The following is a 20,221-nucleotide window of genomic DNA, read 5'->3' as shown; positions in this document are numbered from 1 at the left end:
GTAGCAACTGTCTCATTGAAATTTTTCATTTTCCTTCTACATTGTTGCAAATTTTCTATAAAAACATGGAAAATTTATTTAAAAATTATAAAATATACATAGCTGCTGTAAACTTTTAAGACTATCGTGTTTTTGATCTCTTAGTAATTGCCTGGGGCTAGATGAAATTAAGCCTAGGTTCAAATCTGGTTATCAATTTTGGTTGCCTAACTCTAGCCTAGTTTAAGAATGAGTTTTAGAAATTTACACCTCAAAAAAAAAAAAAAATTACACCTCAGATTATTTTTTTCCTATGAAAATGATTTTGAGCTCCCTAATCTCTGAGTTCAAAACATCTTTGAGTTATAGCTTAGGGTACTGTTTGTAAATTTCAACATATAAATCTTGCAAACACTTTATAGAAGTTGTGGGATTTTTAAAAATTTTAAATGCTAAATATGATAAAAATCCCTCAAATCAGTCTGTGTAAAAATAGAGAATGGCAGCAAAAAATGTGAGTGCTTACAAGTATATTTTCTATAATTGCAATGTCAGGCTACCTGGCTTACCTGAGGTTTTGGTCCTAGAACTTTTGAATATAGAGTATAGGACATAAGGTTGCAGACTGGATAGCCTACTCCAATTAGCACAACTGATGTAAGGAACTGGGCCAGATGGATCACCGGGGTGTAGAGGCACCAGGCTTGTTCAATTGAGCAACCAGTTGGTCTTTCATTGTCATCTTCCATTGGAGACTTCCAAAGACCAATAATAATTTCCCCAAATGTGGTATTAGGGATTGAATTATTGTGCAAATCTGTAAAAACAAAATCATTGCAGTGCATTACTTGTTGATTTTAGATAAATAACAGAGGCTAACATTATAGAATTATGTATGGCTATACCTTCCCACTGTATTTTGGGAAATTGATTTCCCCAAGGTAACAAGATAAAGAAGCCAACCCATACAACGATGAGTCCTCCCAGTAGAATAGCACGCTCGCCAATCCTGTTAAAGAACAGAAACTCTGTAATTTTAAAATGAAACATTATAACATAGCTTCATTACTTTCATAATTTTAAAAACTAAAAATAATATCTTGTACTTTCAATGATATATCCATTAAAAAGAATGCTAAATATAATTTTCCACTAAAAATAACCAGGACTCCTCTGAAAAATGGCTGACTTAAGGTCTGGGACACAAAAAGTAGAAGAGCTCAGATCTTTCACAGCAAAAAGCACAGAAGTTATCAGTTACTACTCGGTCGTATAAGTCTTTTTGACTCAGCCAATTTGAAGAAGCTGGCCAAAAATGTGACACTGTGAGTACTAAAACAGAATAATAATGGCAATGGATTGAAACACACAAAAGTATTATCATCTGTAGCCTGGTATAGTGGCTCACGCCTATAACCCCAGCACTTTGGGAGGCCAAAGCGGGAGGACTGCTTGATGCCAGAAGTTCAAAACCAGCCTGGGCAACATAGCAAGACCCCATCTCTACGCAAAATTTAAAAAATCAGCCGGGAGTGGTATCTGGTGCCTGTAGTTCTAGCTACTCAGGAGGTTGAGGCAGGAGGATTACTTGAGCCCAGGAGGTCAAGGCTACAGTGAGCTGTGATGGCACCACTGCACTCCAGACTGGATGACAGAGCAAGACCCTGTCTCTAAAAAAAAAAAAAAAAGTGTTATAATCTATGAATTCATAGTATATTAAAATACAGTACTCTTTGGTCAGTTTCTGAGGATGTTAGGGAAACAACTCATTATTTTAAAAACCAGTTTATAAAATAATCAAGCCTTTATCCTGCTTTTCCTATACAACTGTAGCTCAGGTTAACCAAATAGTTGGTGAGATAAAGATTCTCTTTATGGTAAGTATTCTAGCAAATAAATAAAGGAATGATAGAATTAAAATACCAGAATTTTGCAATGATCCATTAATGAATTAATGGATCTATGGAATAATCAATGGCTACTTACATGTCAAGAAGAGATAAACATTATATTTCTTCTGATATAAGCACATATCCCCACCTATAAAGTATTCTTGCCAAAAAATTGAACCCAAATTTCATCAAGCTTCTAGATGCAAGTACTGGTTTTTAAGAAATACAGCAATCATGTCATCTGCAAACAGAGACAATCTAACTTCATTTCCTAATTGAATATCCTTTATTTCTTTCTCTTGCCTGATTGCCCTGGTTAGAACTTCCAATACTATGTTGAATAGGAGAGATGAGAGAGGGCATCCTTGTCTTGTGCCGGTTTTCAAAGGGAATGCTTCCAGTTTTACTTTATCCAGTATGATACTGGCTGTGGGTTTGTCATAAATAGCTCTTATTATTTTGAGATACGTTCCATCAATATCAGTTTATTGAGTGTTTTTTAGCACGAAGGGTATTGAATTATATCAAAGGCCTTTTCTGCATCTATTGAGATAATCATGTGGTTTTTGTCATTGGTTCTGTTTATGAGATGGATTACATTTACTGATTTGAGTGTGTTGAACCAGCCTTGCATCCCAGGGATGAAGCAGATTTGATCATGGTGGATAAGCTTTTTGATGTGCTGCTGGATTTGGTTTACCAGTATTTTATTTTTTTTATTTTTATTTATTTATTTTTATTTTATTATTATTATTTTGAGACGGAGTCCCAGGCTGGCGGGCAGTGCTGTGACCTTGGCTACCTGCAAGCTCCGCCTCCTGGGTTCACGCCATTTTCCTGCCTCAGCCTCCTGAGTAGCTGGGACTACAGGTGCCCACCACCATGCCTGGCTAATTTTTTTGTATTTTTAGTAGAGATGGGGTTTCACTGTGTTAGCAAGGATGGTCTCGATCTCCTGACCTTGTGATCCACCCATCTTGGTCTCCCAAAGTGCTGGGATTACAGGCGTGAGCCACCGTGCCTGGCCTCGGTTTGCCAGTATTTTATCGAGGATTTTCGCATCGATGTTCATCAGGGATATTGGCCTTAAATTTTCTTTTTTTGTTGTGTCTCTGCCAGGTTTTGGTATCAGGATGATGCTGGCTTCATAAAATGAGTTAGGGAGGAGGCCCTCTTTTTCTATTGTTTGGCGTAGTTTCAGAAGGAATGGTACCAGCTCCTCTTTGTTCCTCTGGTAGAATTTGGCTGTGAATTCATCTGGTCCTGGGCTTTTTTTGGTTGGTAGGCTATTAATTACTGCCTCAATATCAGAACTTGTTATTGGTTGATTTCAGGGATTCGACTTCTTCCTGGTTTAGTCTTGGGAGGGTGTATGTGTCCAGGAATTTATCCATGTCTTCTAGATTTTCTAGTTTATTCGCCTAGAGGTGTTTATAGTATTAGAGAATACTTTGGTATTCTCTGATGGTAGTTTGTATTTCTGTGGGATAAGTGGTGCCCAAAATCTCCTTAAGCTGACAAGCAACTTCAGCAAAGTCTCAGGATACAAAATCAATGTGCAAAAATCACAAGCATTCCTATACACCAATAATAGACAAACAGAGAGTCAAATCAAGAGTGAATTGCCATTCACAATTGCTACAAAGAGAATAAAATACCTAGGAATCCAACTTACAAGGGATGTGAAGGACCTCTTCAAGGAGAACTACAAACCACTGCTCAAGGACATAAGAGAGGACACAAACAAATGGAAAAACATTCCATGCTCATGGATAGGAAGAATCAATATTGTGAAAATGGCCACACTGTCCAAAGTAATGTATAGATTCAATGCTATCCCCATCAAGCTACCATTGACTTTCTTCACAGAATTAGAAAAAAACTACTTTAAATTTCATGTGGAACCAAAACAGAGCCCATATAGCCAAGAGAATCCTAAGCAAAAAGAACAAAGCTGGAGTTATCACAATACCGGACTTCAAACTACACTACAAGGCTACAGTAACCAAAACAGCATGGTTCTTGTATCAAAACAGATATATGGACCAATGGAACAGAACAGAGGCCTCAGACATAACACCACATGTCTACAAGCATCTGATCTTTGACAAACCTGAAAAAACAAGCAACAGGGAAAGGATTCCCTATTTAATAAATGGTGTTGGGAAAACTGGCTAGCCATATGCAGAAAACTGAAACTGGGCCCCTTTTTTATACCTTATGCAAAAGTTAACTCAAGATGGATCAAAGACTTAAACATAAGACCTAAAACCATAAAAACTCTAGAAGAAAACCTAGGCAATACCATTCAGGACATAGGCATGGGCAAAGACTTCATGACTAAAACACCAAAAGCAATGGCAACAAAAACCAAAATTGATAAATGGGATCTAATTAATTAAACTAAAGAGCTTCTGCACAGCAAAATAAACTATCATCAGAGTGAACAAGCAACCTACAGAATGGGAGAAAAATTTTGCAATCTATCCATCTGACAAAGAGCTAATATCTAGAATCTACAAGGAACTTAAACAAATTTATAAGAAAAAAACAACCCCATCAAAAAGTGGGCAAAGGATATGAACAGACACTTCTCAAAAGAAGACATTTATGCAGCCAACAAACGTATGAAAAAAAGCTCATAATCACTGGTCTCTAGAGAAATGCATACCAAAATCACAATGAGATACCATCTTACACCAGTTAGAGTGGCAATCATTAAAAAGTCAGGAAATAGATGCTGGAGAGGATGTGGAGAAATAGGAACACTTTCATACTGTTGGTGGGAGTGTAAATTAGTTCAACCATTGTGGAAGACAGTGTGGTGATTCCTCAAGGATCTAGAACCAGAAATACCATTAGACCCAGCAATCCCATTACTGGGTATATACCCAAAGGATTATAAATCATTTTACTATAAAGACACATGCACATGTATGTTTATTGCAGCACTATTCACAAGAGTAAAGACTTGGAAGCAACCCAAATGCCCATCAATGACAGACTGGATAAAGAAAATGTAGCACATATATACCATGGAAAACTATGCAGCCATAAAAAAGGACGAGTTCATGTCTTTTGCAGAACATGGATGAAGCTGGAAACCATCATTCTCAGCAAACTAACACAGGAACAGAAAAACAAACACCACATTTTCTCACTCATAAGTGGGAGTTGAACAATGAGAACACATGGACACAGAGAGGGGAACATCACACACGGGGGCCTGCTGGGGGGTGGGGGCTAGGGGAGGGATAGCATTAGGAGAAATACCTAATGTAGATGATGGATTGATGGGTGCAGCAAACCACCATGGTACATTTATACCTATGTAACAAACCTGCACATTCTGCACATGTATTTCAGAACTCAAAGTATAATAAAGGCTGAGTGTGGTGGCTCATGCCTGTAATCCAGTACTTTGGGAGGCCGAGGAGGACGGATCATCTGAGGTCAGGAGGTTGAGACCATCCAAGCCAACATGGTGAAACCCTGTTTCTACTAAAAACACAAAAATTAGCTGGGTGTGGTGGCACATGCCTGTAATCCCAGCTACTCGGACTCAGGAAGCTGAGGCAGGGGAATGGCTTGAACCTGGTGGAGGTGCAGGTTGTGGTGAGCCAAGATCGCACCATTGCACTCCAGCCTGGGCAACAAGAGTAAAACTCCATCTCAAAAAAAAAAAGGTATAATTTTTAAAAAAGAAAAAGAAATATAGCAGAAAGGAAAATGTCTTCAAAACACCAATGATGCAAACAGTAAGATCCAAAATGTGGGAAACTATAGTACAAAAATCCTGGTTTATTCAATTTGTAAGAAGAAAAGAGAAAAAAAGACAGAGATGGAGAAGAAACTTATTGATTAAAAGAGACTTAGTAAACTTAAGAGCCTAAATCTAGTGAACATACTGAGAAACAAATACAATAAAACAAAGCCAAAAAGCACTTGAGACAGTGGAGAAAATCTGAATGTTGCGTGAATATGTGATGATATTAACAAATCATTTTTTTGGATGAGATAATATTATTAACTTTGGAGACACATACTGAAATATTTGTGGAAGATATGAATTGATGCCTAGGATCAGCTTCAAAATAATCCAGGTACAGGGGAAAGAGAGTGTGGAATAGCTAGAGGTAGAGATGGAACAGGATTGTCTAAGTGCTTATAATTGTTGAAGCTGGGTAATGAATATTGGAGATGCTCTCTAGACTTTGGTGTATGTTGGAAATTCTGCATAACAGTAAAACATAAAAACAAAACCAAAGTCTTCCAAAATACATGCATTAAAAACCAAACAACCAAACAACTAACAAAAACCCGATGACTTCCATCACCCTCAGAATACCAACAGGCTTCACGTCTTTCTAACCTGATTTATCATTTGCCTTTTCCCTCACTGTGCTCTTGTCAAACCAGCTTTCTGCTTGTTCCTTAAACATACAAAGCTCAGCCTTCTGGGGGAAGAGAGTTCCAGGCCACTGCATGGCTCTTTGCTGACTTCACTAAGGTCTCAGCTTAAATGTAACTTCGTCATATATACCTTCCTTGAGCAGTCTATCAAATACAACATCTCCCCACTTTCCAGCCCTGCCCTTGACTCCTTATTCTCTTCTCTTCTCTTCTTCTTTGTAATACTTATCACTAACTGACTTCACATTTGTGTTTATTGGCTTTCCCCCTACTGGAATACACATGCTTTGACGGTATAGTATTGGACATTCTGTAAGAATGTATATCAGCCGCACTGCTCTACTTCTGTAGCAAGATGTAATGTACTTCCTATTAACTTTGAATATAACTATATCTATCTTATATCTTGATCCCTCTACTTGGCTCCATAAGGACAAGAATTCTCATAGAATCCCCACAGCACTGAACCTGATACACTGACTTAACATTTGTTGATTAATTTTAGAAACTTATTAAAGTACATACAGTCTCTGACTTATGAGTATTCAACTTATAATTGTTCAGCTTTACAACAGTGGGAAAGTGATACTCATTCAGTAGAAACCACACTTCAAATTTTGAATTTGGGTATTTTTCCAGACCAGCCATCTGTGGTATGATACTGTTTCATTATGCTGGACAGCAGCAGAGAGCCACAGCTCCCAGTCAGTCACATGATCACAAAGGTAAACATCTAATACCGCAATCTACAGTATACTGTATTTGGCAAATTACATGAGATATCCAACACTTTATTATAAAATACGCTTTGTGTTAGATGATTTAACCTAACTGAAAACTAATGTGAGTGTTGGAGCGTGTTTAAGGTAGGCTAAGCTAAGCTAAGCTACAATGCTCCGTAGGTTAGGTGTATTAAATGTTTTGTTTTGTTTTGTTTTTTGCTGTTTTTGAGATGGAGTTTCACTCTTGTCATCCAGGCTGGAATGCAATGGCTCACTGCAACCTCTGCCTCCCGGATTCAAGCGATTCTTGTGCCTCCACCTGCGGAGTAGCTGTGATTACAGGCACCTGCCACCATACGCGGCTAATTTTTGTAATTTTAGTTGAGATGGGGTTTCACCACATTGGCTGGGCTGGTCTCGAACTTCTGACCTCAAGTGACCTTCCCGCCTTGGCCTCCCAAAGTGCTGGGATTGCAGGCGTGAGCCACTGCACGCAGCCTGTATTTTCAACTTTGTGCTATTTTCAACTTGCGATGATCAGTTTATCAGGATGTAGCCCCACTGCAAGTTAAAGAGGATCTGTATTTCAGGAATATTTAAATAGAACTGTCTAAATTCATCAGCTAATATTCCACCTTAGACTATATGACTGAACTTAATTTTACACAAGCATTTCCCTGAAAATATGTTCCTTACAGTTACACTTTTACAAAATGATTCTTTTTTTTTTTTTTTTTTTTGAGACGGAGTCTTGCTCTGTCGCCCAGGCTGGAGTGCAGTGGCCCGATCTCAGCTCACTGCAAGCTCCGCCTCCCGGGTTCACGCCATTCTCCTGCCTCAGCCTCCCGAGTAGCTGGGACTACAGGCGCCCGCCACCTCGCCCGGCTAGTTTTTTGTATTTTTAGTAGAGACGGGGTTTCACCGTGTTAGCCAGGATGGTCTCGATCTCCTAACCTCGTGATCCGCCCGTCTCGGCCTCCCAAAGTGCTGGGATTACAGGCTTAAGCCACCGCGCCCGGCCCAAAATGATTCTTTTTTTAAGAGATGGGTCTTGCTCTGTCACCCAGACTGGAGTATAGTGGTACAATCACAGTTCACAACAGCCTCAAACTCCTGGGCTCAAGCAATCCTCTCGCCTCAACCTCCCAAGTAGTTGGGACTACAGGAGTGCTCCATCACACCCAGCTAATTGTGTGTGTGTGTGTGTGTGTCTGTGAAGAAATAGGGATCTCATTATATCATAGTGAGCTAAGATCTCGCTATGTTGCCCAGGCTGGTCTCAAACTAACTCCTGGGCTGAAATGATCCTCCTGTCTTAGCCTCCTAAATTGCTCGGGTTGCAGACGTGAGCCACTATACCTGGCCAAAATTATTCTTTTATTTATTTGTATTTATTTATCTATTTTGAGATGAAGTCTCACTCTGTTGCCCAGGCTGGAGGGCAGTGGTGTGATCTCGGCTCACTGTTGCAACCTCCACCTCCCGGGCTGAAGCGATTCTCCAGCCTCAGCCTCCTGAGTAGCTGGGACTACAGGCACATGCCACCACACCCTCTATTTTTAGTAGAATTTTTTTTTTATTTTAGTAGAAACGTGCCACCATGCCCTGTATTTTTAGTAGAAAAATTTTTGTATTTTTAGTAAAAATGGGGTTGCACCATGTTGGCCAGACTGGTCTCGAACTCCTGACCCCAAATGATCCAGCTGCCTTGGCCTTCCAAAATGCTGGGATTACAGGCATGAGCACCAGGCCCTCAAAATGATTCTTTTAAACAGTGAATAGACATTCTCAAAATAAGACATACAAAAGGCCACTAGGTGTACAAAAAATGTTTGACATCACTAATCATCAGGGAAATGCAAATATGCAAATCAAAACCACAATTAGGTATTTTCTCAACCCAATTAAAATGGCTTTAATCAAAAAGAGGGAATGATGGATGCTGGCAAGGATGTGGAGAAACAGGAACCCTTGTATACTGTTGGTGGGAATGTAAATTAGTAAAACCACTATGGAAAACAGTACAGATGTTCCTCAAAAAAAATTAAAATGGAACTATCATATGAACCAGCAATCCCATTAGTAGGTATATATCTAAAAGAAAGGAAATCAATATATCAAAGACACATCTGCACTCACTCCCATGTTCATTTCAGCACTATTCACAGTCGCCAAAATATGAAACCAACCTAAGTGCCCATCAATGGATGAATGGATAAATGTGGTATATATACACAAGGGAATATTGTTGAGCCATTAAAACCATGAAATCCCATCATTTTGGGTAACACAGATGGAATTAATGGTCATTATGTTAAGTGAAATAAGCCAAGCACAGAAAGACAAATTATCAAATTTTCTCACTCATGTGGGAGCTAAAAAAGTGATTCTCAGGTTGGGCGCGGTGGTTCACGCCTGTAATCCCAGCACTTCGGAAGGCGGAGGCGGGCAGATCATGAGGTCAGGAGATCGAGACCATCCTAATGTGGTGAAACCCCATCTCTACTAAAAATAAAAATAAAAAAATTGTCAGGTGTGATGGCATGTGCCTGTAGTCCCAGCTACTTGGGAGGCTGAGGCGGGAGAATTGCTGGAACCCAGGAGGTAGAGGTTGCAGTAAGCTGAGATCACGCCACTGCACTCCAGCCTGGGCAACAGAGCGAGACTCCGTCATAAAAAAAAAAAATTTTAATGAATCTCATGAAGATAGAGAGTAGATTGGTGAGCCCAGGCAACACAGCAAGATCTTATCTCTACAAAAAGTTAAAAAAAAAAAAATTAGCTAGGCATTATGGCACATGCCTATAGTCCTAGTTACTCAGGAGGCTGAGACAGGAGGATTGCTTCAGCCCAGGAGTTTGAGGCTGCTATGAGCTATGATCACACCACTCCACTCCATCCTGGGCAACAGAGTGAGACACCATCTTTTACAAAAAGAAAAAAAAAGAAAAGAAAGAAAGAAAAGAGACTAGATTGGTAGTTACCAGAAGCCAGGAATAATAGTGGGAAGGAGGCAATAAACAATAGTTGGTTAATGGGTACAAATATACAGTTAGAAGAAGACCTAGTTTTCAACAGCTCAGTAGGGTGACTATAGTTAGCAATAATTTAGCGTACATGTCAAAAGCTAGAAAAGAGTAATTCAAATGTTCCTAGCATAACGAAAAGGTAAATATTTAAAGTGATGGTATCCTAATTATTTTGATTTGATCTTTATACATTATATGAATGTATCAAAGTATCACACATACCCCAAACATATGTACATCTATCATGTGTCAATTAAAAAACACTTATGCTGGACACAGTGGCTCATGCCTGTAATCCCAACACTTTGGGAGACTGAGGCAGGAGGAATGCTTGAGCCCAGGAATGAGACTAGCCTGGGCAACATAGTGAGATATTGTCTCTACAAAAAATAAAAATAAAAGAAATTAGCCAGGTATGGTGGTCATGCCTGTAGTCCCAGCTATTCAGGAGGGTGAGATGAGAGGATCACCTGAGCCCAGCAGGTCAAGGCTGCACTAAGCCATGACTGCACCACTGCATTCCAGCCTTGGCAACAGAACGAGACTTGTCTCAAAAAAAAAAGTGTTGTGTGGTCTGGGAAATGTCACAAATTTTATTTGCCATGATGGATGATTTAGAATATATATACTGTGGATAGACGTTCTAGAATAAGTTTGGTAATCTTAACCAAAATTTTCCAAACTTAACCACTGAATCTTTTTTGTTGCACAATATATATTACAATACAGAACAATGGTTTATGAAATATACTTTCAGGAAAACATAATAGACAAAAGATAAATAAGTCTCACTTTGTGAGAAATTTTGTTTTACCAAAGAAATGCTGTAGGGTATAAAAATATTATGATCTCTTAATAAATTGTAAATCTGTGTCCAAAAAAAGCTTTAGATTATTTTCCTGGTACATCCATTTGCATTGTTAGCTCTGTTTTTTGTTTTATTTTTAAAAAACAGACATAAAACCAAAAACACTTAACTTACTTTTTGGAAAGTAACTTAACTCCTACGAAAATAACAACTGCTTCAATCCCAAGAGCAGCAAGTATTATGCCATTATACAACACAGCTTGTTCTTGAGTCCAGGCATACATATCCATTGTTAATGGAGCAATGATGCTAAGAAAAACCAAAAAAAGTATTCTTATTTAAATCACAGTAACTGTTATACTTAAAGTGAAGTATAAGTTTTAAAAAAGACAGCTACACATTCAAGAATTTGCATGCCTTTTAACAATGACAACAGACTTAAGCAAAAGTTTGAACACATTTTAAGCATGTTGTTGTTACATACCTAAGTTACTAAGTCTGCCCACTCATAGTTTACTTTCTAATGTTTATTTTAATTATATAACTAATATAGCCATATTACAGAAAGTCTGAAACAAAGGAAAAGGAAACAAACCACACCAATCATAATGCCTATCATTCTAACATTACTAAATAATCACGGTTATATTTTTAATTAAATTGGTCTCTTTCAATGCAATAATGTTATATTAAGTTATCAGAATATACTGGATTTTTGAATGTATATATTTTTCTCTTTACCTCTCAATGTCTCTTCCTTTACATGACTATATCCTTCCTTGCCAAGTTTCTCTCCCTACATGCGATCTCTAGTAACTGACTACAAAATGCAATTTATATTTATTGTTTATTATTATTTTTGAGACGCCAGAGTCTCACTCTGTCACCTGGGCTGGAATGCAGTGGCATGATCTCGGCTCACTGCAACCTCCATCTCCTGGGTTCAAGTAATTCTCCTGCCTCAGCCTCCTGAGTAGCTGGGACTACAGGTGCCCACCACCATACCCAGCTAATTTTGGTATTTTTAGTACAGACAGGGTTTCACCATATTGGCCAGGCTGGTCTTGAACTCCTGATCTCAAGTGATCCACCTGCCTCAGCCTCCCAAAGTGCTGTGATTACAGGCATGAGCCACCGCACCCAGTCTGAAATTTAATTAATATTGTTTAATTGGTATGTTATTCTTTAATGCGTATGGAGCTTCTGATTAGGATGATGAAAACGTTCTGGAAATAGTTAGCGGTCATGGTTGCACGACATTGTGAATGCACTTAATGCTACTGAATTGCATACCTGAAAAATAGCTAACATGATAGTGCCAGGCACAGTGGTTCACATCTGTAATCCAAGCACTTTGGGAGGCTAAGGTGAGCAGATCACTTGAGCCCAGGAGTTCAAGATCAGCCTGGGCAACATGGAGAAATCCTGTCTCTACAAAAAATACAAACGAATTAGCTGAGCATGGTGGTGCATGCCTGTAGTCCCAGCTACTTGGGGGGCTGACCCACAGCTCACTGCAGCCTTGACCTCCTCAGGCTTAGGTGATCCTCCTACCTCAGCCTCCCAAGAAGCTGGGACTATAGGCATGTACCACCATATCCAGCTAATTTTTATATTTTTTGTAGAGATGAGGTTTCACCATGCTACCCAGTCTGGGCTCGAACTCCTGAGCTCAACCAGTTCGCCTGCCTTGACCTCCCAAAGTGTTGGGATTACACGTGTGAGCCACTGTGCACGGCCAACAATAAGATAATGTATATGACGGAAATAATTTTTAAATGGCATTTAAAAGCAAGGTGAATTTTCTTCCCCAGAGATATACTTCAATTCTGTTATCTTAAGAAATACTCAGATGTATTTTGTACTTGGTATCTCTCAATCCAAAAATGTAACTTATAGAACTCTGTATCATATACATATATATATGTAGGAAATTATAGAGCTTAAGGATAATTAGATCATGGCACTAAAGTTTTATAACTGTATTTATCATAAAACTCAGATGAAAGAGGGAAAGAGTTGTGAAACTGATTCTTTTATAAGAAAGTAAGATAGTAAGATTATGGACAAAGAATTAACTACTTTCAAGTTAAAAGCAACAAAATGTATATACATTTTTTACATCATGGTAAGAAAAATTTGCCTTACATAAGATTTTTAATAACCTCGATATGCCTAATTAACACTGCATTAAGAAATAAAGGTTAAAACATAATCTGATTTAGATAAAGATGGAATAAAACTTACGTTTCAAAAACGGCGAAGATAAATAGAGCCACAAAAAACAGAACATTGATGGCCACAACAGCAACTTGGTCAATATTTCCTTGGGGAACCTCAATTTCATCTGTACTTGCTGTAGGTAAATAGGAGAAAAATTACATTACCTATACATCTAATTTTTCTTATGACATTAAAATAATGTAGAAATTATATTGTAGCAAAATTTATAAATATTTTAAAATTTTTTTTAGGATTCAAAGTAGTTTAATAATAAGATAATTTATTTTTATTTTTTGAGATGGGGTCTCACTCTGTCACCCAGAGTGACATGGCATGACCACAGCTCACTGCAGCTTTGACCTCCCCAGGCTCAGGTGATCCTCCTACCTCAGCCTCCCAAGAAGGTGGGACTATAGGCATGTACCACCATATCCAGCTAATTTTTATATTTTTTGTAGAGATGAGGTTTCACCATGCTACCCAGTCTGGGCTCGAACTCCTGAGCTCAACCAGTTCGCCTGCCTTGACCTCCCAAAGTGTTGGGATTACACGTGTGAGCCACTGTGCATGGCCAACAGTAAGATAATTTATATGACAGAAATAATTTTTAAATGGCATTTAAAAGCAAGGTGAATTTTCTTCCCCAGAGATATACTTCAATTCTGTTATCTTAAGAAATACTCAGATGTATTTTGTACTTGGTATATCTCAATCCAAAAATGTAATTTATAGAACTCTATAACATACTGATCTCATATTAAATATATTTGCTTTAAATTTCAATTGCAGATTTTTTTCCACCTTACTTAAATCTTAGACTTACAAGAATTTCATGAAGAACTCCAGTGGTTTATTAAATCAGTTCCCAGTTCTATGATTTACTTCAATGCATATATATTTTGAATTTCAGTGCTACATGAAATTAGTATTCATGGCCAGGAACGGTGGCTCATGCCTGTAATCCCAGCACTATGGGAGGCCAGTGCAGGTGGATCACTTGAGGTCAGAAGTTTGAGACCAGCCTGGCCAACATGGCAAAACCCCATCTCTATTAAAAATACCAAAAAAAAATTAGCTGGGCATGGTGCCGCACGCCTGTAATCTCAGCCACTTGAGAGGCTGAGGCACGAGAATTGCTTGAACCAGGAGGCTGAGGTTGCAGTGAGACAAGATTGAGCCACTGCACTCCAGCCTGGGTGACAGAGACTCTGTCTCAATAAATAAATAAATAAATAGAAATTAGTATTCATAAAGATCCTTATGTTTTCATTACCATTTAAAAAACTCCTATCGTTTATGTTTCTGTAAAGAAATAATCAGGATTTGATGGTGGTTTATAAACAAGGAGGACAAAGTAAGTGTACTGACTTCTCATCTTGAAGAACGTCTTAAGTTTAATACACATTAAGCTATTCTTCATGTAACTGAGAATCATGCAGACATATTAATCTACTCATACATATTCATGCTGTTTTGTAATTTTTCCACTTATTCAGAATAAATACATCAATAAATACCAAAATAAGCCAGATATTTTCTTGGGGTGGCAGGGGGACGGAGTCTTGCTCTGTTGCCAGGCTGAAGTGCAGAGATGTGATTTCTACTCAATGCAACCTCCATCTCCTGGGTTCAAGCGATTCTCCTGCCTCAGTCTCCCGAGTAGCTGGGACTACAGGTGCATGCCACCATGCCCAGTTAATTTTTGTAATTTTAGTAGAGACGGGGTTTCACCATGTTGGCCAGGATGGTCTCAATCTCTTGACCTCTTGATCCGCCTGCCTCGGCCTCCCAAAGTGCTGGGATTACAGGCGTGAGCCACCGCGCCCAGCCTAAGCCAGGAATTAATACATAAAATATTACAATATGTTTATTTATGCTATCTTAAATTGTGTGCAGTGTCAGTTGTTGGTGGAGGGGGGAGGGCTTTCCTAAGATGTAGTAAGTTTCTATGATTTTTTTCATAATAATGCCTGCCTTTCCATCTCAGGATTCTTGAGGAGTTCCTCCTCCAACAATAAGTAGATTTGGAAATAGACTGCTATACTTAAAGGGAATTAAGCACCTTGGACACTCAACATAGCCTTATGACCTTCCTTTATAATCACACAAACAGAACTGGTCACCTTTGTCCGGATCCTTTGCCAGGGGTAGGCCCTGATGGTTGTGGCTCTTGTATTATTTTGGATAGACCTCTCTGATTCTTAATCACCACCTAGAAGTCAGTCTTTACTCCTTCAAGTCAGTATCAATATTGCCCCAAGTCAGACTGGAGTATGCTTCATAATATGTGCTTAGTTTCCTGTAGCCTCTACTCAGTGCTGGTTTCAGTGCGGAATCTCAGAAATGTTGCACCCTAGACTATGGGGACTGACTAGATATCCTAATTATAAATTTTCTTAAAAGACTGCATTAGTATATGGACTCAAATTCTATACAATTAGAAATTATAATCCTGTCTCATAATAACCTCTTTAAATTTGAATATCTTTAAATTAAAACAATTATGGAAGTTTTTACCAGACATATTTTATGCAAACATTTATTGAAATTTAAAAATTTTATTTTATAAAAATTATTCTGAAGTAACTAGAAATCTCATACAAGAAAACACTACATCTCCTCTAAACTCATTCCCATTTGTACTTTAGAACAGTGCTGTCCAATAGAACTGTGACATGATAGAAATGTTCTTTATCTGTGCTAATACAGTGGCCACTAGCCACATATACCCATTACTGAGCACTTGAAATGTGGCTAGTATGACAGAAAATAATTTATTAAATTTACTTTAACTTATATTTACATAGCCACACGTGGCTAATGGCTACTATATTGGACAGCATAGCTTTCAATCTTTGCAGCACAATCTATGATTTCTAGACCAGCAGCATCACATCACATGGTAGTTTGTTATAAATGCAGATGCTCAGCATCTCACTAGGGTTGCCAATATAGTAAATAAAGATACAGGAGATCCAGTTAAATTTAAATTTCAGATAAACAATAAGTATTAGTATAAATATGTTCTGTGCCATATTTGAAAGTTAAGTATAAGAATGTTCCATGAAGTATTTGGATTGTATTTATACTTTTTTTTTTTTTTTTTGAGACAGAGTCTCACTCTGTTACCCAGGCTGGAGTACATGGTATGAATGATATCGGCTCACTGCAACTTCTGCCTCCCAGGTTCAAGCGACTCTCCTGCCTCAGTCTCCTGAGTAGCTGGGATTACAGGCACCTGCCACCACACCCAGCCAATATTTGTATTTTTAGTAGAGACAAGGTTTCACCATGTTGGCTAGGCTGGTCTTGAACTCCTGACCTCAGGTGATCCACCTGGTTTGGCCTCACAAAGTGCTGGGATTACAGGCATGAGCCACTACACCCAGCTGGATTGTATTAACACTAAAAGTTATCTGTTGCCAGGTGCAGTGGCTCACATCTGTAATCCTAGCACTTCGGGAGGCTGAGTCCAGGAATTTAAGACCAGCCTGGACAACATGACAAGATCCTGTCTCTACTAAAGAAAAAACAAACAAACAAACAAAAAACATTATTTGTTGTTTATTGAAATCCAAATTTAACCAGGTGGGACATATTTATACTAAAACATTATTCAAATTTAATTGGGCATTCTGTGTTTTATTTTTTATTTTATAAATTATATATTTTTACATTTCTCTATTAACTCCCCTATTCTGAGAAGCAACATCCTATGTTTTATTGGCAACCCTATTTAGTATCACCCTAAGCCTAACAAATCAGAATTTGCATCTTAACAAGGTTCCCAGGTGATTTCTAAGCACATGAAAGTAAATGAAGGATTGATGTGTATCATTATCCCCTTCCAACTTCTTAAATACTGATTTTTACATATCTTCCCTTTGTCATACCTCTACCTCACCTCTTAACTTCCTCCTTCCCTTTACCTGATAGCTCCTTGAAGTTAGCATCCTATTTTTTACCTTTGAATAAAGGAGTTTATACTCACTGTTGGCACTTCACCTCTCATTCTTATTTTTTATTTTGAAAGTTTTCAAACATATTCTCACATATTCATTCCTCAGATTCAACAATCTTTTCCCACACTTGAATCATCACCCCATCCTTTCTCGCACTCCCTCTTTGCTGCCATAGTGTTTTTTTCACTGGGTGACTCACAAATTTTTATCTCTAGCTTTTACTTTTACTGTCAAAATTACAAATGCCTCTGGGATTTTTTAGTTGTTCTAGAGTAACAGCATATTCAGCTTGATCCAAACTGAAATCATCTTCTCTTTTCATCCAACCTCCCTTCCTCAATTCTTGTTCTCTCTCATTCTTCCAGGTGATCTAGAATCAAAACCTGGCAGAAATGTTGGCTCTCTCTAATCCTTAATATTCTCTATCCAAATCTCTATCTTGATTCCTCCTTCAACAACTCCTGCTTATCCCTTCTCCATTCTCAGTCATCGCCCTACTTCAGGCCTAGTCAAAATTAATACTTTTATACTGTCTTCCTGAGTCATCCACACAATGTTCTCTTAAAAAGAAAAACACAAATATTGTACCTTTGAAAAGCTTAATAGAGAAATTGTTCAAATTTGTTACTGGCATCATATTTTTTTCACATTCTGATATGGTTTCTTTTACTGGCTTTTCAGTAATAAAACTGTTACCAATGAGATATTACCAGTGAGATATAACCAATCTGGATTAGCCTCTGCATGGGATCAATGTCAAAACTGTCCTAGTTCAAAAACTTACTATAGCTCCTCACTACTCTGCTCTCCACCCTACTACATTTAACTTTATCTTCCACTATTTCTTTTGTGAAAATTAAATAATAGAGCTATGAAAGTACCTGGTAAAATAATACTATGTCTTTTCCACAACTTTATGAACTATTGAGGGCCAGGATCAGTCCTTGCATTCTTTCCCCAAGGAGGATATAATTAGTACTAAATAACAGTTTTTTTGGTAAAATATAGCTACTTACCGGGTTCTCTGACTTACATGAATCAGAGAAGATCTAAAGGATGAAAATATGTATTTGTAAAGTATACCAAAACAACAAAAATAAAAAGGCAAAACCATACCTGTTCTCATGCTTAAAAGAATAAAGAACTGCTTTAAATAGAAAGACATGGCTGGGCGCGGTGGCTCACACCTGTAATCCCAGCACTCTGGGAGGCCGAGGCCGGTGGATCACGAGGTCAGGAGATCGAGACCATCCTGGCTAACATAGTGAAACCCCGTCTCTACTGAAAAATACAAAAAATTAGCCAGGCACGGTGGCGGGCGCCTGTAGTCCCAGCTAACCCGGAGGCTGAGCCAGGAGAATGGCGTGAACCCGGGAGGTGGAGCTTGCAGTGAGCCGAGATGGCGCCACTGTACTCCAGCCTAGGCGACAAGAGCGAGACTCCATCTCAAAAAAAAAAAAAAAAAAAAAAAAAAGAAAGACATATTTATGTGGTAGTAAAGATATGGAAATCATTGCAAATATCTCAAAGGCTTTAGGATACTGGCTCTCTGAAAATAAGACAAAGTGATTTTTTTACAATGTCTGTAACCTTGTCAATCATGACCACCAAATAACTAATATGGATATGCCTCTTTAAAAAATATCAATTTAGGTCACTTCCAGCTTTTAAGATCTTCCCCAATCACCCATTGTGTTGTCCTTAGAAGCAAAATCGAAGTAAATACCAAACAAACAGAATCATCAGAAACACTTTGATAATGTTACATTAATTCAGCCAAATGGGTTTAAAGTACCTTCTTCAAAATTAATATTTTTACACTGTCTTCCTGAGTCATCCACACGATGTTCTCTTAAAAAGAAAAACACAAACATTGTACCTATAAAATGCTTAATAGAGAAGTTGTTTAAATTTATTATTGGCATTGTATTTTTTTTCACATTCTAATACAGTTTCTTTTATTGGTTTTTCAGTAATAAAACTGTTACTAATGAGATATAACCAATAAACTTAAGACAGAAGTTACAATTCTTATGAAATTCTCACAGACAGGTAAAATGAAAAAAATCCAACTCATCCTAAAGCATACATGATCTCCTTTAGTATCTGAAGTTTTACAGTGATTATAAACATTAGTAATAAATGTTTTTAGACTATTGAATAAAGCACTCTAAAAACAAACAAAACATAATTTTAAAAAATTTTTCAAATATATGAAAGAGATATACATTACTAGTAACTTTTATATTTGACTGATACAAATCCATTAATCTATTTAAAATGTTATTTTCCTTGCCTTTCTCCTACTTAGAAACATGTAGTTAGTAAATCAAGATCAAACCTTCAGGCCGGGCACAGCCTCACATGGCTCATGCCTGTAATCCCAGCACTTTGGGAGGCTGAGGTGGGCAGATCGCTTTGAGGTCAGGAGTTCGAGATCAGCCTGGCCAACATGGTGAAACCCCGTCTCTACTAAAAGTATAAAAATTAGCTGGATGTAGTGGTGCGCGACTGTAGCCCCAGTTACTCGGGAAGCTGAGGCATGAGAATCCTTGAATCTGGGAGATGGAGGTTGCATTGAGCCGAGATAGTGCCACTGCCCTCTAGTCTGAGCAACAGAGTAAAACCTTGTCTCAAAAACAAAACAAAACAAAACAAAAAAAACCAAACCTTGAATCTTCAAAGACCTTCCTTTTCTGTTCTCATTTATTAGGTTGTCTTTTGGTTGCCGGTATTATATGCTTTAGTACTACCTGACCAAAAAATATAAACAAACTATAGACATAAAAAACCAAATACACTTCATAAGGATAATTATCTTCCAACAATTACAAAGCTCATTAAATTTCACAATCTACAAAAATAGTTTTATCATTTCTAATTACCTTAGTATAGCAAGGATCAGAATAATATTTAAAATTCCCAGGAAGGCGCTAAGTAAAACTGGTGTTGTATACATGTTTATCCGCAGTTTAATCACATCCCATGTCACACCTTTTTCTCCAATGAATGCAAAACAAGTCTGAAAAACTTATTAAGATAAAATTTTCACAGATGAATTATTATATGAGAAGCATAGGATAAAAAATGCAAAAGACATTTACAACAGAATTGGGAACAATGTTATGGAATCATCCTTCTATATCATGCATTCTCAACAGATGCAATTGGTTCTTGATGGGGGTCAAAAAAT

General features: G+C 37.9%; 1 protein-coding gene across 4 annotated transcripts in view; it reads right to left on the bottom strand.

The window, feature by feature from the left end:
- The window catches only part of MFSD8 (major facilitator superfamily domain containing 8), a 53,738-nt gene that overhangs the window by 2,734 nt on the left and 30,783 nt on the right, over positions 1-20,221 (bottom strand). For 2 of the 4 annotated variants that reach the window (XM_050792027.1, XM_050792026.1), the window contains exons 6-11: positions 19,914-20,058; positions 18,824-18,879; positions 13,091-13,199; positions 11,018-11,152; positions 885-988; positions 549-796 (exon numbers count right to left, since the gene is read on the bottom strand). In XM_050792027.1, the coding sequence (XP_050647984.1) occupies positions 549-796; positions 885-988; positions 11,018-11,152; positions 13,091-13,199; positions 18,824-18,879; positions 19,914-20,058 (797 nt within the window). Of the gene's footprint in view, positions 1-494; positions 797-884; positions 989-11,017; positions 11,153-13,090; positions 13,200-18,823; positions 18,880-19,913; positions 20,059-20,221 lie in introns of those variants that run through there. The other 2 variants (XM_050792029.1, XM_050792028.1) reach the window with 2 other exon arrangements.

This window comes from Macaca thibetana, chromosome 5, assembly GCF_024542745.1.
Source record: "Macaca thibetana thibetana isolate TM-01 chromosome 5, ASM2454274v1, whole genome shotgun sequence".
Taxonomy (NCBI): domain Eukaryota; kingdom Metazoa; phylum Chordata; class Mammalia; order Primates; family Cercopithecidae; genus Macaca; species Macaca thibetana.
The sequence above is the reverse complement of the archived record's forward strand: the minus strand, read 5'-3'. Positions and strand labels throughout refer to the sequence as shown.